Here is a 13,977-nt window from a genome sequence, read left to right on the forward strand (position 1 = left end):
CATTTGATGTGGGCGGGTGCGTGGGTGGGTGCAAGCATCCCGGATGTTCAATGGGTGCTATGATTCACCCCTCCAACAGTTGCTGCAGTGACTCAGCCCTCAGGCATGCTGCAGTAGTCTATCCCTGCGCCGGGCCTGGGTCAGATAACCCCCAGGCACAGGTATTTCTCTGACCTGGCCAGAGCCTCAAGATAGTTTGTGCAACAACACTACTCAGCTAGGAACCCTCCTTCTACCTCACAGTGTGACAGACTCCCTAGGCTTCCAGCCTGCCCATGATCCAGTTCTTGCTCCAGCCTTGTCTGTAGTTTACTCTAACCTTGCTCCAGCCTTGTTACTGATCCACTCCTGCCCTCCATCCACCTCCTGACCTGGTTCAAGATCTATTTTTATGTCTTAGGTTTTGGAGCAATAGGATTTACATAGGCAGGTGATGGTTATCTAAAAATGAGAACCATATGAGGGGAACTATAAAGAGAGGATACAAAACTGAGAACAAAATATGGGGAAGGGAAGCAATTCCTCCACTTCAGGGAAAAGAGAGTTAGGTGTCAGGCTCTTTCTACACTACCGCAGTAAGTCGACCTAATTTATACTACTCCAGCTATGTGAATAACATAGCTAGAGTTGACGTAGCTTAGGTTGATTTACTGCGATGTCTACACCATGCTGGGTCGACAGGAGACACTCTCCCATCGACTTATCTTACGCCTCTCATTCCCGATGGAGTACCAGAGTTGACCGGAGAGAACTCTGCCGTTGATTTAGCGGGTCTTCACTAGACCCGCTAAATCGACCCCCAGTGCATAGATCAAAGCAGTGTCGATCCCGCAGTAGTGTAGACATAGCCTCAGACAGAGACACATTCTGATGCTTAGACTTTTCAGCATCTCATAGTCACAAGTCCAAGATTGCTTGCTGCTCTGCTAAAAATAACTTTGTGCTTTTGTACTTCTGAAAGCACCGTACCAAGTAAGGCATTTGTTTATCTGGAACTTAAATCTGCCTAATACATGTCATGTAGAACTTTTGTAAAATTGATCAGCATAAGAATTATTTGCACTGTGACACAAAGTGAGTTAATCACAATGAGCTGTGCAGGGTCACAAGCTTATAATAGTTAGCATTAGCTTCATGCTATTACAGGGTTTTACACAGAATTCCTCAGTGTCAGGGTTTTTTTTTAAGAGAAGTGACCAGAATGCAATGCCTAGAGATGCAGGTTCAGTGATTGAAAGTAATTAATTATCTTGTATTCCCGTTTCCTCTAAGTCCTTTTCTTCTGCTCATACAAACAGAACAACTGCAGCCAAGTTCACAAAGCAATAATAAGATAGTGTACTATTGCTTTATATCTTCTTTTTAAAAAACAAACCTCTCACTTTGCCACATCAATGTCTTTTGTGTACTTAAAATGCAAGATCTGTGTCATCTGGATGATCTTTAAATAATAGGAGATATGTGCAGATATTTAATGGAATTGTTAGTTTACTAATCAGACTTTTGACCTTTTGCTTGTTCTCATAACATCCAATGTGATTATGAAGTGATTGAAAAAAATATAAACAATGAAAATATATGGGGAAACTGTTGAAAGGAGAAGATCCTGAAATAGTGGAGATTTCACTTTAATATTCAAAGAAACTACAAACACCTAGGCAGCTCATTGGATATTTTTCCATTCTGTATTTTAATCTCTGGAAATTTGGATGCAAAATTTAAACATCTTAAGTATAAAATCTTTAGTTCAAAAAGGTAAGTATGAACATATCACTCCATTGCATGTTTACATGAAATGTTAGCACAACAATACCTGTAAGTGAATGCTGAGTAGAAAAATTAAAAGTATGTCATTACTCACAATATGCAAAGGGATAAATTTGGAGGTAATGTGTAGAATTCAGTAGCATTGTACAGAAGATAAATTGGAGTAGCATTTATCTCAGTGTGTTTAAGTACATTCATGCTTGCATGAGTTTATTGAACATGCAGAGTGAAAATAATCTATCTCTGCCAGAGGCCGTACTAGCCCATTGGGGGGGCCTAAGCAGAAATATTTTGGGGTGCCCCCAGACAAAACACATGCTAATAATTAATAGGGGACCACCTTGAGCTGCTCCAGGCCTTAAGCAATTGCTTAGTCTACTTATGCCTTGTTCCGGCTCTGATCTCTGCATTAAACCTGGGAAAACATTGATTTTTTTCGGAGGGTTGGAGAATGAAATCCACCAGCCTCAACTCTTGAGCACGCTGCACTCTGGCCCTGCCCTCTTTTCCTCAATCCTATTTTCTTGACAGGGTATGGGTACTGGTGCTGTGTAATCAGCATATCAATCCTTGACCTGCCTGTCTCCTCACCAACCATTTTGGGTGAGTGTAAAGACCACCTTTTTGGTATGCAGTAATGTGAAGACCCATGTCTCATCTCCCTCAATTTACCCCCACCTGAATACTATAGAAGGGCTTCAGTGTTATTGATGATCTTGTACCCAGGAGGAGTCTTTTCCATTCTAGGCATGTTATTTTTGTAAAGATTAATAATTAGCCACATATCATGAACTGAACTCACTTTAGAAATGCCAGGATTATACTCTCTGTTAGATTTTGTGGTCTTTTAAAGAACATCACCCTCATCATAAATGGTTTTCCCATGGTTAAGCAGTCAGACTCCCATTTGGGGGTCTTCCTGTTTTTGTGGTAAATAAATCCTCTTTTGTCTGCATTTTAAATAAAATATATGAAGAGTAGGGAAAAAATAGATTTCACCCTTAATTAGCTGCTTCCTTTTAAGTTTTTCGAAGAAGAGTTACAATTTGATTCAGATCCTTTCCGTCTGTTGCAATATATTTGTGTTTCTTTTGACTTCCCATTGCCTTCTTGTCAAACACCACATGAATCATTACCATTTGTTTGCCATTCATTATTATCATTATTATTATTTCTTCCTCCAAATGATTAAAACATCAGGTTGAATGAAAGGTTAGAAGTACACTGTGATTCACATTTGCCCCATCTTATTAAAACAAATAAACCAGCCGGTAATATAATTTAAAAGTGCTTGAGCTGTGGCTTGCTAGTGCTTTTATCAGCTCTGGGCTGAGGAGGTTGTGTGAATTCGGACATGCATGTACTACTGTTCCTTGAAAGGGATAAACCTCATTAGATTACAGGTACCTGGAAATAACTTCTGAGAAAATAGCTGTCATTTTCAATAAAGCTACTTCCTAATAGGAAATACAATTTATTATGTTCTTTAGCTCAAGTGAGCATCTTTTCTTCTATTTAAATAAAAGTAGCACTATTTTATGTCACAAGTGTTTTATTTCTTTTAATATATTGAATGAGGCTGGATCATGATGTTTTGCACTCTAGTACCACAGTGTATAAAATGTTGGGGACAAAATACCATAATGACTCTAAAGTCACAAAATGTGTGTTACATTAACTTCTATTGGTGTGATATTTCATTTGCCTGCATGCCACCCTATTTGCAGAGAGAAGGAGAAATGCATTGTAATTACATCAGCTGGCTAGAATCAAAATTGACATTTTTTGAAAGTATTCAGAATGTAGTAGCAATGGGCCTGATCCATTGAACTTCAGTATAACATTCCCCGTGACTTCAATGAGAGCCAAGGTTTGGGCCAGTGGTTATATGGTAGTATTTGGCTTGCAAAGGGATTGCTTTCTGAGCTCAGCTTATTTCAACTACCATTAAAGAAGGTGGCCTTCAAATAGATTTTTTTTTAGCAGTATTAGAAAAATCTGTAGTTTCAGTTAAAATAGAATCAGGGTGATGTGTTAGTTTATTATTTTTATTATGGTAGCCTCTAGAGACCTCAGCTAAAGTCTGGGCCCTATTGTGCTAGGCACAGTACAGACTCAGTAAGAGAGAGTCCCTGCCCAGAAATTATTTGCAATCTAAAAAGAAAAGAAAGACGAAAGGAAAGCAGAAGTGTAGAGAGATGAAATTACTTGTCCAAAGATGATGAGTGGTAGTGATAAGAATAGATCCTAGGTCTTCTATGGTCAAACACTGTAGGTATCCCCTCCCTACTCCCATAGCCAGAACAGGTTTCCCCCATTTGCAAAGGCTTTAGCCTATCACTACAAAAGAGTTTACTTGGTAGCCTTCTATTGATGGTAACTGGCTGGTTGGTAATCCACAGAGTGCAGGTTTGGCACCAGAGCCTTGGATGTGGGCTCATGGATTTTCATAAACCACAGCTGTAACCAGGATTGCAGGGTACTTTTACTAGAATAATGATGGTCATTTTTAATATGCACCTTTCTAAAGCAACCATCACTGTAGTACCAATAAAAAGAATGAGGAATACTTGTGGCATCTTAGAGACTAACACCTTTATTTGGGCATAGGCTTTCGTGGACTAAAACCTACTTCATCGGATGCATGCAGTGGAAAATACAGTAGAAAGATATATATACACACAGAGAACATGAAAAAATGGGTGTTACCATACCAACTATAACAAGACTAATCAATTAAGGTGGGATATTATCATCAAGAGAAAAAAAAATCTTTTGTACTGATAATCAGGATGGCCCATTTCAAACAGTTGACAAGAAGGTGTGAGTAACAGTAGGGGAAAAATTAACATGGGGAAATAGTTTTTACTTTGTGTAATGACCCATCCACTCCCAGTCTTTATTCAAGACTAATTTAATGGTGTTTACAAATTAATTCCAGTTCTGTAGTTTCTCGTTGGAGTCTGTTTTTGAAGTTTTTTTGTTGGAGTATTCCGATTATTAGGTCTGTAATTGAATGACCAGGGAGGTTGAAGTGTTCTCCGACTGGTTTTTGAATGTTATAATTCTTAACGTCTGATTCGTGTCCATTTATTCTTTTTCATACAGACTGTCTGGTTTGGACAATGTACATGGCAGAAGGACATTGCTGGCACATGATGGCATATATCACATTGGTAGATGTTCAAGTGAAAGAGCCTCTGATGGTGTGGCTGATGTGATTAGGTCCTATGATGGTGTCCCTTGAATAGATATGTGGACAGAGTTGGCAACGGGCTTTTTTGCAAGGATAGGTTCCTGGGTTAGTGTTTTTGTTGTGTGGTGTGTAGTTGCAGGTGAGTATTTGCTTCAGGTTGGGGGGCAGTCTGTAAGTGAGGACTGGCCTGTCTCCCAAGATCTGTGAGAATAAGGGATCGTCCTTCAGGATAGGTTGTAGATCCTTGATGATGCGCTGGCGAGATTTTAGTTGGGAGCTGAAGGTGACGGCTAGTGGCGTTCTGTTACTTTCTTTGTTGGGCCTGTCCTGGAGTAGGTGACTTCTGGGTATTCTTCTGGCTCTGTCAATCTGTTTCTTCACTTCAGCAGGTGGGTATTGTAGTTTTAAGAATGCTTGATAGAGATTTTTGTAGGTGTTTGTCTCTGTCTGAGGGATTGTTGTATGAGGTTGTATCTTAGAGCTTGGCTGTAGACAATGGATCATGTGGTGTGGTCTGGATGAAAGCTGGAGGCATGTACGTAAGTATAGTGGTCAGTAGGTTTCCAGTATAGGGTGGTGTTTATGCGACCATCACTTATTAGCACTGTAGTGTCCAGGAAGTAGATCTCTTGTGTGGACTGGTCCAGGCTGAGGTTGATGGTGGGATGGAAATTGTTGAAATCATGGTGGAATTCCTCAAGGGCTTCTTTCCATGGGTCCAGATGATGAAGATGTCATCAATGTAGCACAAGTAGAGTAGGGGTGCTAAGGGACGAGAGCTGAGGAAGCGTTGTTCTAAGTTAGCCATAAAAATGTTAGCATACTGTGGGGCCATGCGGGTACCTATAGTAGTGCCACTGACTTGAAGGTATACATTGTCCCCAAATGTGAAACCAAGTCTCAAAGTTCAGCCACCAGGTTTGCTGTGACATTATTGGGGATACTGTTCCTGATGGCTTGTAGTCCATCTTTGTGTGGAATGTTGGTATAGAGGGCTTCTACATCCATAGTGGCCAGGATTGTGTTTTCTGGAAGATCACCAATGGATTGTAGTTTCCTCAGGAAGTCAGTGGTGTCTCGACGATAGCTAGGAGTTCTGGTAGCATAGGGCCTGAGGAGAGAGTCTACATAGCCAGACAGTCTTGCTGTCAAGATGCCAATGCCTGAGATGATGGGGCGTCCAGGATTTCCAGGTTTATGGATCTTGGGTTGCAGATAGAATACCCCTGGTTGGGCTTTTAGGGGTGTGTCTGTGCAGATTTGTTCCTGTGCTTTTTGCGGGAATTTCTTGAGCAAATGGTGTAGTTTCTTTTGGTAACCTAGTAATACACAATAAATTCTGATCTCAAACAGCCTCAGTGGCTCATCCCAAGAGTGGTGCATCCTCTTTTGCACACTACATTCTACTTGACATTGATTTAAGTGCAGGATTATTTTATTTATTTAGATTGCAACCTAAAGCTACACTTGAAATGTCATATAGATTTTACACTTTTACAGTTGCATATGTTAACAGAAATAATACTGTAATACAGTTGCATTTTATCCAGCAAAATGTTTAGACCGCCAGAAGCTAAATGTTGCACACCTTACACAAGTGTGAGTGTAAACGTTCCCCAGTTTACTTCTCAAAGAGGAGGCATCTCACGGCATATGTATTGCTTCAAACTCCCACTCCCCCTACCCTACCCTTTTCAAGCGTTAGGTCAAAACTGTTTTTTGTCCATGACATTTCTGACCTTGTAACTATTTGGATGTGTTTATTCAAAAAACTCAAGATGAGCTTTAATTAAAAAGGATTTAAAAAAAAATTAAATACTCCCTTGCCTGAACTATAACTCCTGTCATCACATCCCCCACAAACAAAAACAAATATGAGTGTTAAGAGTGTGGGCACTTTCACAGTGTGCAAGCTCCTTTTAGTAACTCAATCTTGCTGAACATTGACATTTACAGGAGACCAATTAAAACATAGTTAAATTCTGCTAATTATAAGTGCTTTTACTCAGCAAGTTATCACAATTTTCCTAATTTGTATTTTATATTTAACATTAAGAGTGGGAGGTATTACTGTGTATTTATAACATGCATACCTCTAGTGTTGTACAGTATCTTGTGAAAACAGTATTCATTGTGACAAAAATACACTCCATCTTTATGGACATGTACATAGAGCAATAAGCAAAACCGGTAGAGTTTATTTGTATATATTTGTCTGGGGGGAATATAATATATGTCTGTTAATCATATACACAGTATCTTTGTGTGCTTATATATAAAATCTACATATACTAAATTCAATAAAATATAATGTACCTGCAAGGCCCTGTTTAGCTATCAGGTTTTATGGGTTTTGTGGTATGCTCCTCTGAGTTAGGAAACCCTACTAATGATAACACTCCAGTAGGATTCATACAGGAATTTTGTCAGCACCTTCATAAGGCCAAGATCACTTTGATAACAGCATTGGTAGGCTCCAGTCACTCCAGCTGGAGCTTAGAGAAAGGAGCTTGGAGAAAGGAGAGGTGAGACCTGTATGGGATGGGAGGGGGTAGTCTGAGGAAAGGAAAGGGGAGAAAAGGATATAAGTATTGTATTAGATCAGCTATATTAGATCATAATATGAAGCTATAGCAACTCACAGACTACTCAACATTTGGTCTTGTGGTTTGATGTCACCACGTCCCTGAGATGGAGAGCGAGATGCCTGTTTGTTCTTTACTTGTAGTTTCATGAGGTTATCTGCTATATACAGCATGTGTACTTGGAGAAGAACATGAAACCTACAAAAACTCCTCCTCTTTCTCCTGCTTGTAAATTTACCATGAGCAGTCTCTTGAGAAGAGTACCTTGGTGTAGGTATTATATTTTTCAAAGCGCAGTTTGGTGCAATGGGTCCTAAAGAAAAAGTTGTTAATTTTTGTATCTTATCCCTCCTGTTGTGAATTTTGAAAAATTAAATAAAATATTTTGCAATTTCTGGAAACTGTTAAAATCTTACTAAGTATGACTTAATCTTCAAAGTGCCTAATCTACAGTAACCATGGCAGGTGGCATATATTTTACAGCTGACATATTTAATGCTTGCTACATTTGTCCATCTGTTAGGAGAATTAGTCAAACAAGTTAAGAGAGAATATAGATGTATTATAAGGAACCTAACAATAGGATTAGATCAGATGTTTAGTTCAGATATAGCATTCTAGGATTAGATCAGATACTTAGTTCACTTATAGCATTCTAAGGTCATTATCAATATAAAGAAAATTAATGGCACATTTTATAATCCACCATTAGGCTGGTTGAGGAACAATGAGGTTTATATTTTATCATACATATCCATCATATCGTAGAAGGTAACAAGTTTTAAAAACAAATATGTATTCGACTTTGTAAAGGAGACAGAGTTTTTTAAGACCTTCATCAATATTGTCTTTTGTTGACTTTAGATGGAAAATGCAAGGCCTTCTCTTGCTCCCATTTGAAAAAAAACTCCCATCGACTTCAGTGTCAGATTGGCTCCTTAAGCAATGATTTTTTAAAAATGTACTGCCGTTGTCTACATATCCTTTTTTCACATAAGTGGTTAGAAGAGTTCAGCATCATACAGACATATTTGAATTGAGAATATTTGAAACTAAACATTTTATTTAAAAGGCATGTAGAGACCAAGTATAGTCAAATAAAATATAAGTCACTGAATTTAGGTTATCTTAATGTTTAGGCCCAGGAGTTATGCCTAGCACTCATTAACACGCACACATTCAAGATATCCAAAATGCTGGTATATACTATAGAGTAATTCTCCTACAGAGGTATTGAGACAGCTTTAGTACTATTGTTACTATTTATTAAATATGTGTGGGAGAATTATATGTAACTATAGCCTGTAATGGGTCCAGCCATTTTAAGTTTTACAATTTTTAAATAAGTTTTATCATACCTCCTGATTTGATATTTACCAGGCTAGTTTTTACATGTTCATTCTCCTCCCTTCCGCCCCCTCCCCCCAGGATTCTCACAGACATTTTGGTTGCACTTCATGCATCACCGAAGAATAAAAAGCCTTTAAGTTGAGGCAATACTCAATTCCTTTTTATCTCTAGTGCACAAAGAACATAAAGAGCAAAGAGAACACTGAAATGGTTCTGAGTTTAAGCGGTGGCAGGTAACGGGAGGGTGGAACACTCCACTGAAAAAGGCTTGGAACTTTTGGGAAAAGGAAAGGGACAGGGAAGAGTGAAGGGGAGAAAAGATCAGGAAAAGTGATGCAAAATGAAATTAAGAATAGAGGGAAAATGGGCAGAACAACTGCAGGAGAGGAAAGAAATAGATGCTAAGTCTGCCCTCTCTCCCTGTGCAGCCACCACAGAAGCTTGACAATGGGGTTGCAAGGGGTGTAGCTGAGGACAGAATATGGTCAGTTACATTTGTATTATAATTTCAGTTGCTCTTCAGGTAAACTTCTCTCAATATTTATCGTCAGATCATTTCACTGATTCAGGTGTTTTATGCAGTTGTCTGAGTATTTAATAGACTTCATTGGTTATCAGTAAATCTGCATTGCACTGAATTGTTGACTTTAATTTTTTCTAATGTGAACTTTACAGACTAATTCAGATTAACCAGGTTGAATTGTAAACCATATTGCAAATACTTGTTGGTATATTGGGGTTGAACCAAAAGGACTTCTGTGCTGCATGTGTCTTCAAATACAGATGTGTAGTGTAGTGCGCTGAGGTTCATGGTTAGGCTGGGTGTTTTATAATTATCCATTGTACATGATTAATGTGCTTCATAATTTGCCTTAATCTCAGTAGTTTAGAGCCAGAGAACCTGCACTTTTTATCACACAGAATAGCATAGTAAGAATGATCCCACGAGCTTGCTTATACTCTTGAAATATACATATACATAGAGCTATATATTTTACATCTTGTACTCATAAAGCAGTAGGTTTTGCTTTATACTTATAAATCAGGTTACAATACTTTTGGGCGGAAGGCTCTATGCATCTCAGTGCTTTTATTTCTAGTGTTACTGACTCAAATAATTTATTATTTATTACTCATGGTTCCCCACCACTTGAATGTTTGTTTCTCTGTTGGATGGTAAAAATTGAGAGATATGATTGCATCTTTAACATAGTAATTGTTTAGTTAATCTCACTTATGGGAGAAAAGGCTCACTGATACTGATTAAATATCCTATACTGGGTTCTATATAAATAGCTACAAAAGTGCACAATGGTTACATTACATGGTATATTTAACAACACAGCTAAAGCATAAGTTATAAGCTATGCCTTTAGTGATGGTAGTACTCATGGTTGTATGCAGGAATATTTTTGCTCTGTAACCATGAAGGAAGTAATTGCTGCTCAAAAGTACTCAGTTAAGTTTGCATATCAGTAAAATCACATGCACAGAAGCTCCACCTACTTTCCTAGTCTCCGTGCATTGATATGAATGCAGCATATATAAAAGCTTTACAGGTATTAGAAACAATTGCAGTGTCCAAATCTTGCAAACTGTATGTAATTGTTGATGGAGTTAATTTTGAATACATATAGGTGATGTTACATCAGTGACAGGTCAACAGATTTCTTGATGACGACAGATTTCTTGATAACATTGCTCATTTAAAATAGCTTTATGGCACATGACATTTTGCAATTATCCATTTTACAAAGTAACTGTTATTTCTGTTGATACAGTACAGGAATGAATATGTAAAGAAAATATTTGTTTTCTTATTTTAGATGGACGACTTTATTTGAAAACTACAGTCATGTACTGAATTTTTCCTGCTGAAGCAATTTGTGCTACGGTAAAGAACTGTGCAGTAAGATGTTCACTATTTGGAAGGTCTACAAAAACAAAGTGTTTTCAAGGCAACTTCCTTAACTTTGTGTATCAATGTTCTTCAACAGTTTAAAGCATTCTGCAAGAGTGTTCTCCTTTGGTTATCACCTGTGGCTCAAGCCAGAGACCTAGAGAATGTTTGTAAATGTACAAGTTTCACTCTTCTTACAGTCAAAAACTGCAGCTTTGCTGTTGCATCCTTGTATACAAAGTTATAGACCAGTCAGAACAAGGCCTAACATTCCCTTTTTAATGGAATGAAAACTCTGTCCTCCTCTGATGATTCTGTATTTGAGCACATCAAACAATCCTTCCAGCAGTATCCACCTACACTTACAGACTGTTTTGTCATACCTAAACCAGCAAGTCAGCTCAGAAGTAAACTTGTATGGGGGCATAAGAGGATTCTGACAAAAAAAGTAAAAGGAAAAAAACCTGTTATATTCAATTTTCAAACTCTGTGAACGTGGGTTTTCTTCTAAAGACTTTTTTTCCACATGCTTTCCAGGAGACCAACACATGGATGCTAGACCACATGAAGTAAAATGAAATTTTGTCTAAGAGAAAGGAAATGCTGAATGTAAGCAAAACTGTTTTACTGTTCACAAAGTCTCTTTTCCTAAAATAAACACAAAAATATAAATAAAACGAGTAATAATTTCTCATTCTAAACTGGCAGGGGTTTATGGAAAAAACAAAAGACTTTGCTTCTTATTCAAACTGTTGGTCACGTGTACAGTATATAAACACAAACCACACCAGGAAGGTATTATGTATGCAGTAGAATACTAGCGTTTAGGAAAATGAACATTTTAGATAATGTTTTGTCACCCTGTTTGTCAGAAAGACGCCTTTCTAGTTTTAACGCATGCAGGCATGTAAATATTTGTCCTGGAGTCACAGTATTAATGAATGAGATCTTAAGCATCTGGTAACGAATCAGAATTCCGTATCAGCCACTTTTATTTGTATATTGATCCCTGGTTAGTGCCCTGAAACAGCACTTTTAAGAATGGACTATGGCTGAGCAGCAAGTCAAAACGCCAGAAATATTTTTATATGTTAATGTCATATTACGTCAATGTTGCTAAAAAGAAAACCTAACAAACACTTGATGTATCAGTCCAATACCACGTAGAGCTGAGTGATACAGTTGAAGTCTATTGTTCCTCCCTCACTTTATCTTAGGGAAGGGTGGTTATGTGTTATTTTCACTGTCTTTATGAAAGCTACAATGTGTTTTCACCTTTGTGCTGATAACTGGAAGTAAGCTGCAACACACTGCTTATTACATACTTACATTATGTTCCTTGCTTTGCATAATTTTAAGTTACCCCTTTAAAGACTGATTTTGTGAATCAGCGTTGTTATTGTAAGTTTTGTGATTATGCTTTCTTCATCTGTAATGTATGCATATAAAATGTTATTTATTACATGGAAACATATCAGAATCTTAAATGTCTAAGATACCTAACTTAAGAAAATTCTCCTTTACAAAATAGTTCTGATTGGATATCATTTTATCAAATTAAAAAAGAAATCTAAAGATTTGTAAACTCTAGCTCTGCGCTTCTATGGTTTGTAGGTCTTTCCTTGCCATGCTGGTACACCCTTATTTAGTCCACCACAATCCTTTTCTAACAATAGAAAAGTTGTACATACAAGTTCACATCATGGGTAGTTTTTTAAAAGAAATATCGAGCAATATTTTTCATTAAATATTGTTACCAAATTCTTTATAGTAACCTTGTTTTTTAATCATGATTCTTTCATAGTTGCTTGAACACTTCAAAGATTCTGTACACCAGTTTTTTCATATGCAGTCTTTAAAGGGTTAACCGCTGTAAATTTTGATGGACTTGTGGCAAGCTTTTGAATCATTCATATCTGAAAGAGAATTAAAGTCTACAACTGAAATATGTAGTAGCATCTGCCATTGCTCTGCTCCTTGCATAGAGTCACCTGTAAGTCGGTTTAATAGTTTTACAGTATATACTTTCAAGACCTTTAGGAATGCCTCAGTATTTGGCTTGGTACATAAATGGAAATGTTAAGGATTAAGGGGGAAACAATTCATAAGATGGATATTAAGAGCTTAATAAAATGGTGTAAATATTACAATTCATGAAATGTTACCGTCAGTTGAACTTTTGCCCCTCTTCAGTTACACAAGTTTTGGATTGCTGGGTTTTTTCCTTTGTTTGTTTTGTTTTTTCTTTGTTTGTTTGTTTGTTTTTGCATAGATTATGAAGAAAAAGTGTGCTCATGGTATTGTTTATATGCTTTTGAAATCTTAAAGATATTAATGTCTAGTTGTTCTATATTATAACCACATTTGCGCTCTATGCAAGCCCTTGGAACAGAACATTCTCATCTTCATGTAGGACCTATGAAAATTGTCTATTTTTATCTATATATTTAAAGTTTTCTAAAAATGATAAAAGGTTATTACGAATTTTGTTGTACAAAATCTGTACAAAAATCTGTTTTTACATCATAATGCAAGAATTGGAAATTTTTCTATGGTAGCCTAGTTATTTGAGCCTGGTTTCAATGTGAGAACCACGTTTACTGTTATTGTATTTAATTTTCTTTTTCTTTTCAACAATCTGCTAATAAAACTGTCTGAAATCTCCCTGTGACTTTATTTACAGTTCATCTTTATTAAATTTTGTGAAACGTATAACATCAGAGGAATATTTACTTTCTAATGGGAGACATCTAAAAACAACATAAGTCAGCTCTTTGTAATGCGAGGAGAACAATGCTGAATGATTTTATTTAACATGCAACTGCTTCTATCTCTAATATGAATTACTGTGGTGAAAAAAAAATCATAAAAGCACACTCTGTGGTTATTGTTTAACAAGCAGATTTTCCATATTTTGTTTCTTGCTAGCTAAGCAAACTGCCCCCATCTACATGATTTATTTATGTACATTGCTCAGTTTATGAAGCTGTTATTTGTACCTTTTTCCTTTATATTGTGATATTCCCATGATTCTTATTTCACAAAGCTTTGTGCTGAATAATGTAAAGTGGACATATTGATGGAACAAAACATATTCCTGTAACTACAAGAGTGTGTGGGATTTGTTACTCTAACCCAGTTTTTTTGTCTGAAATCTCCTTCAACTGATACAACATATT

At 37.1% G+C, this 13,977-nt stretch overlaps 1 protein-coding gene across 7 annotated transcripts in view; it reads left to right on the top strand.

The window, feature by feature from the left end:
- DACH1 (dachshund family transcription factor 1) overlaps nt 1-13,462 on the top strand; it is a 475,022-nt gene extending 461,560 nt beyond the window's left edge. For all 7 annotated transcript variants that reach the window (XM_054013430.1, XM_054013459.1, XM_054013449.1 and 4 more), the window contains one exon: nt 10,725-13,462. In XM_054013430.1, the coding sequence (XP_053869405.1) occupies nt 10,725-10,742 (18 nt within the window). In that variant the 3' untranslated portion in view covers nt 10,743-13,462. The remainder of the gene's footprint in view (nt 1-10,724) is intronic.
- Nucleotides 13,463-13,977: the final 515 nt, after the last annotated feature.

The sequence above is a fragment of the Malaclemys terrapin genome, chromosome 1 (genome assembly GCF_027887155.1).
Source record: "Malaclemys terrapin pileata isolate rMalTer1 chromosome 1, rMalTer1.hap1, whole genome shotgun sequence".
In the NCBI taxonomy this organism is placed as follows: Eukaryota; Metazoa; Chordata; order Testudines; family Emydidae; genus Malaclemys; species Malaclemys terrapin.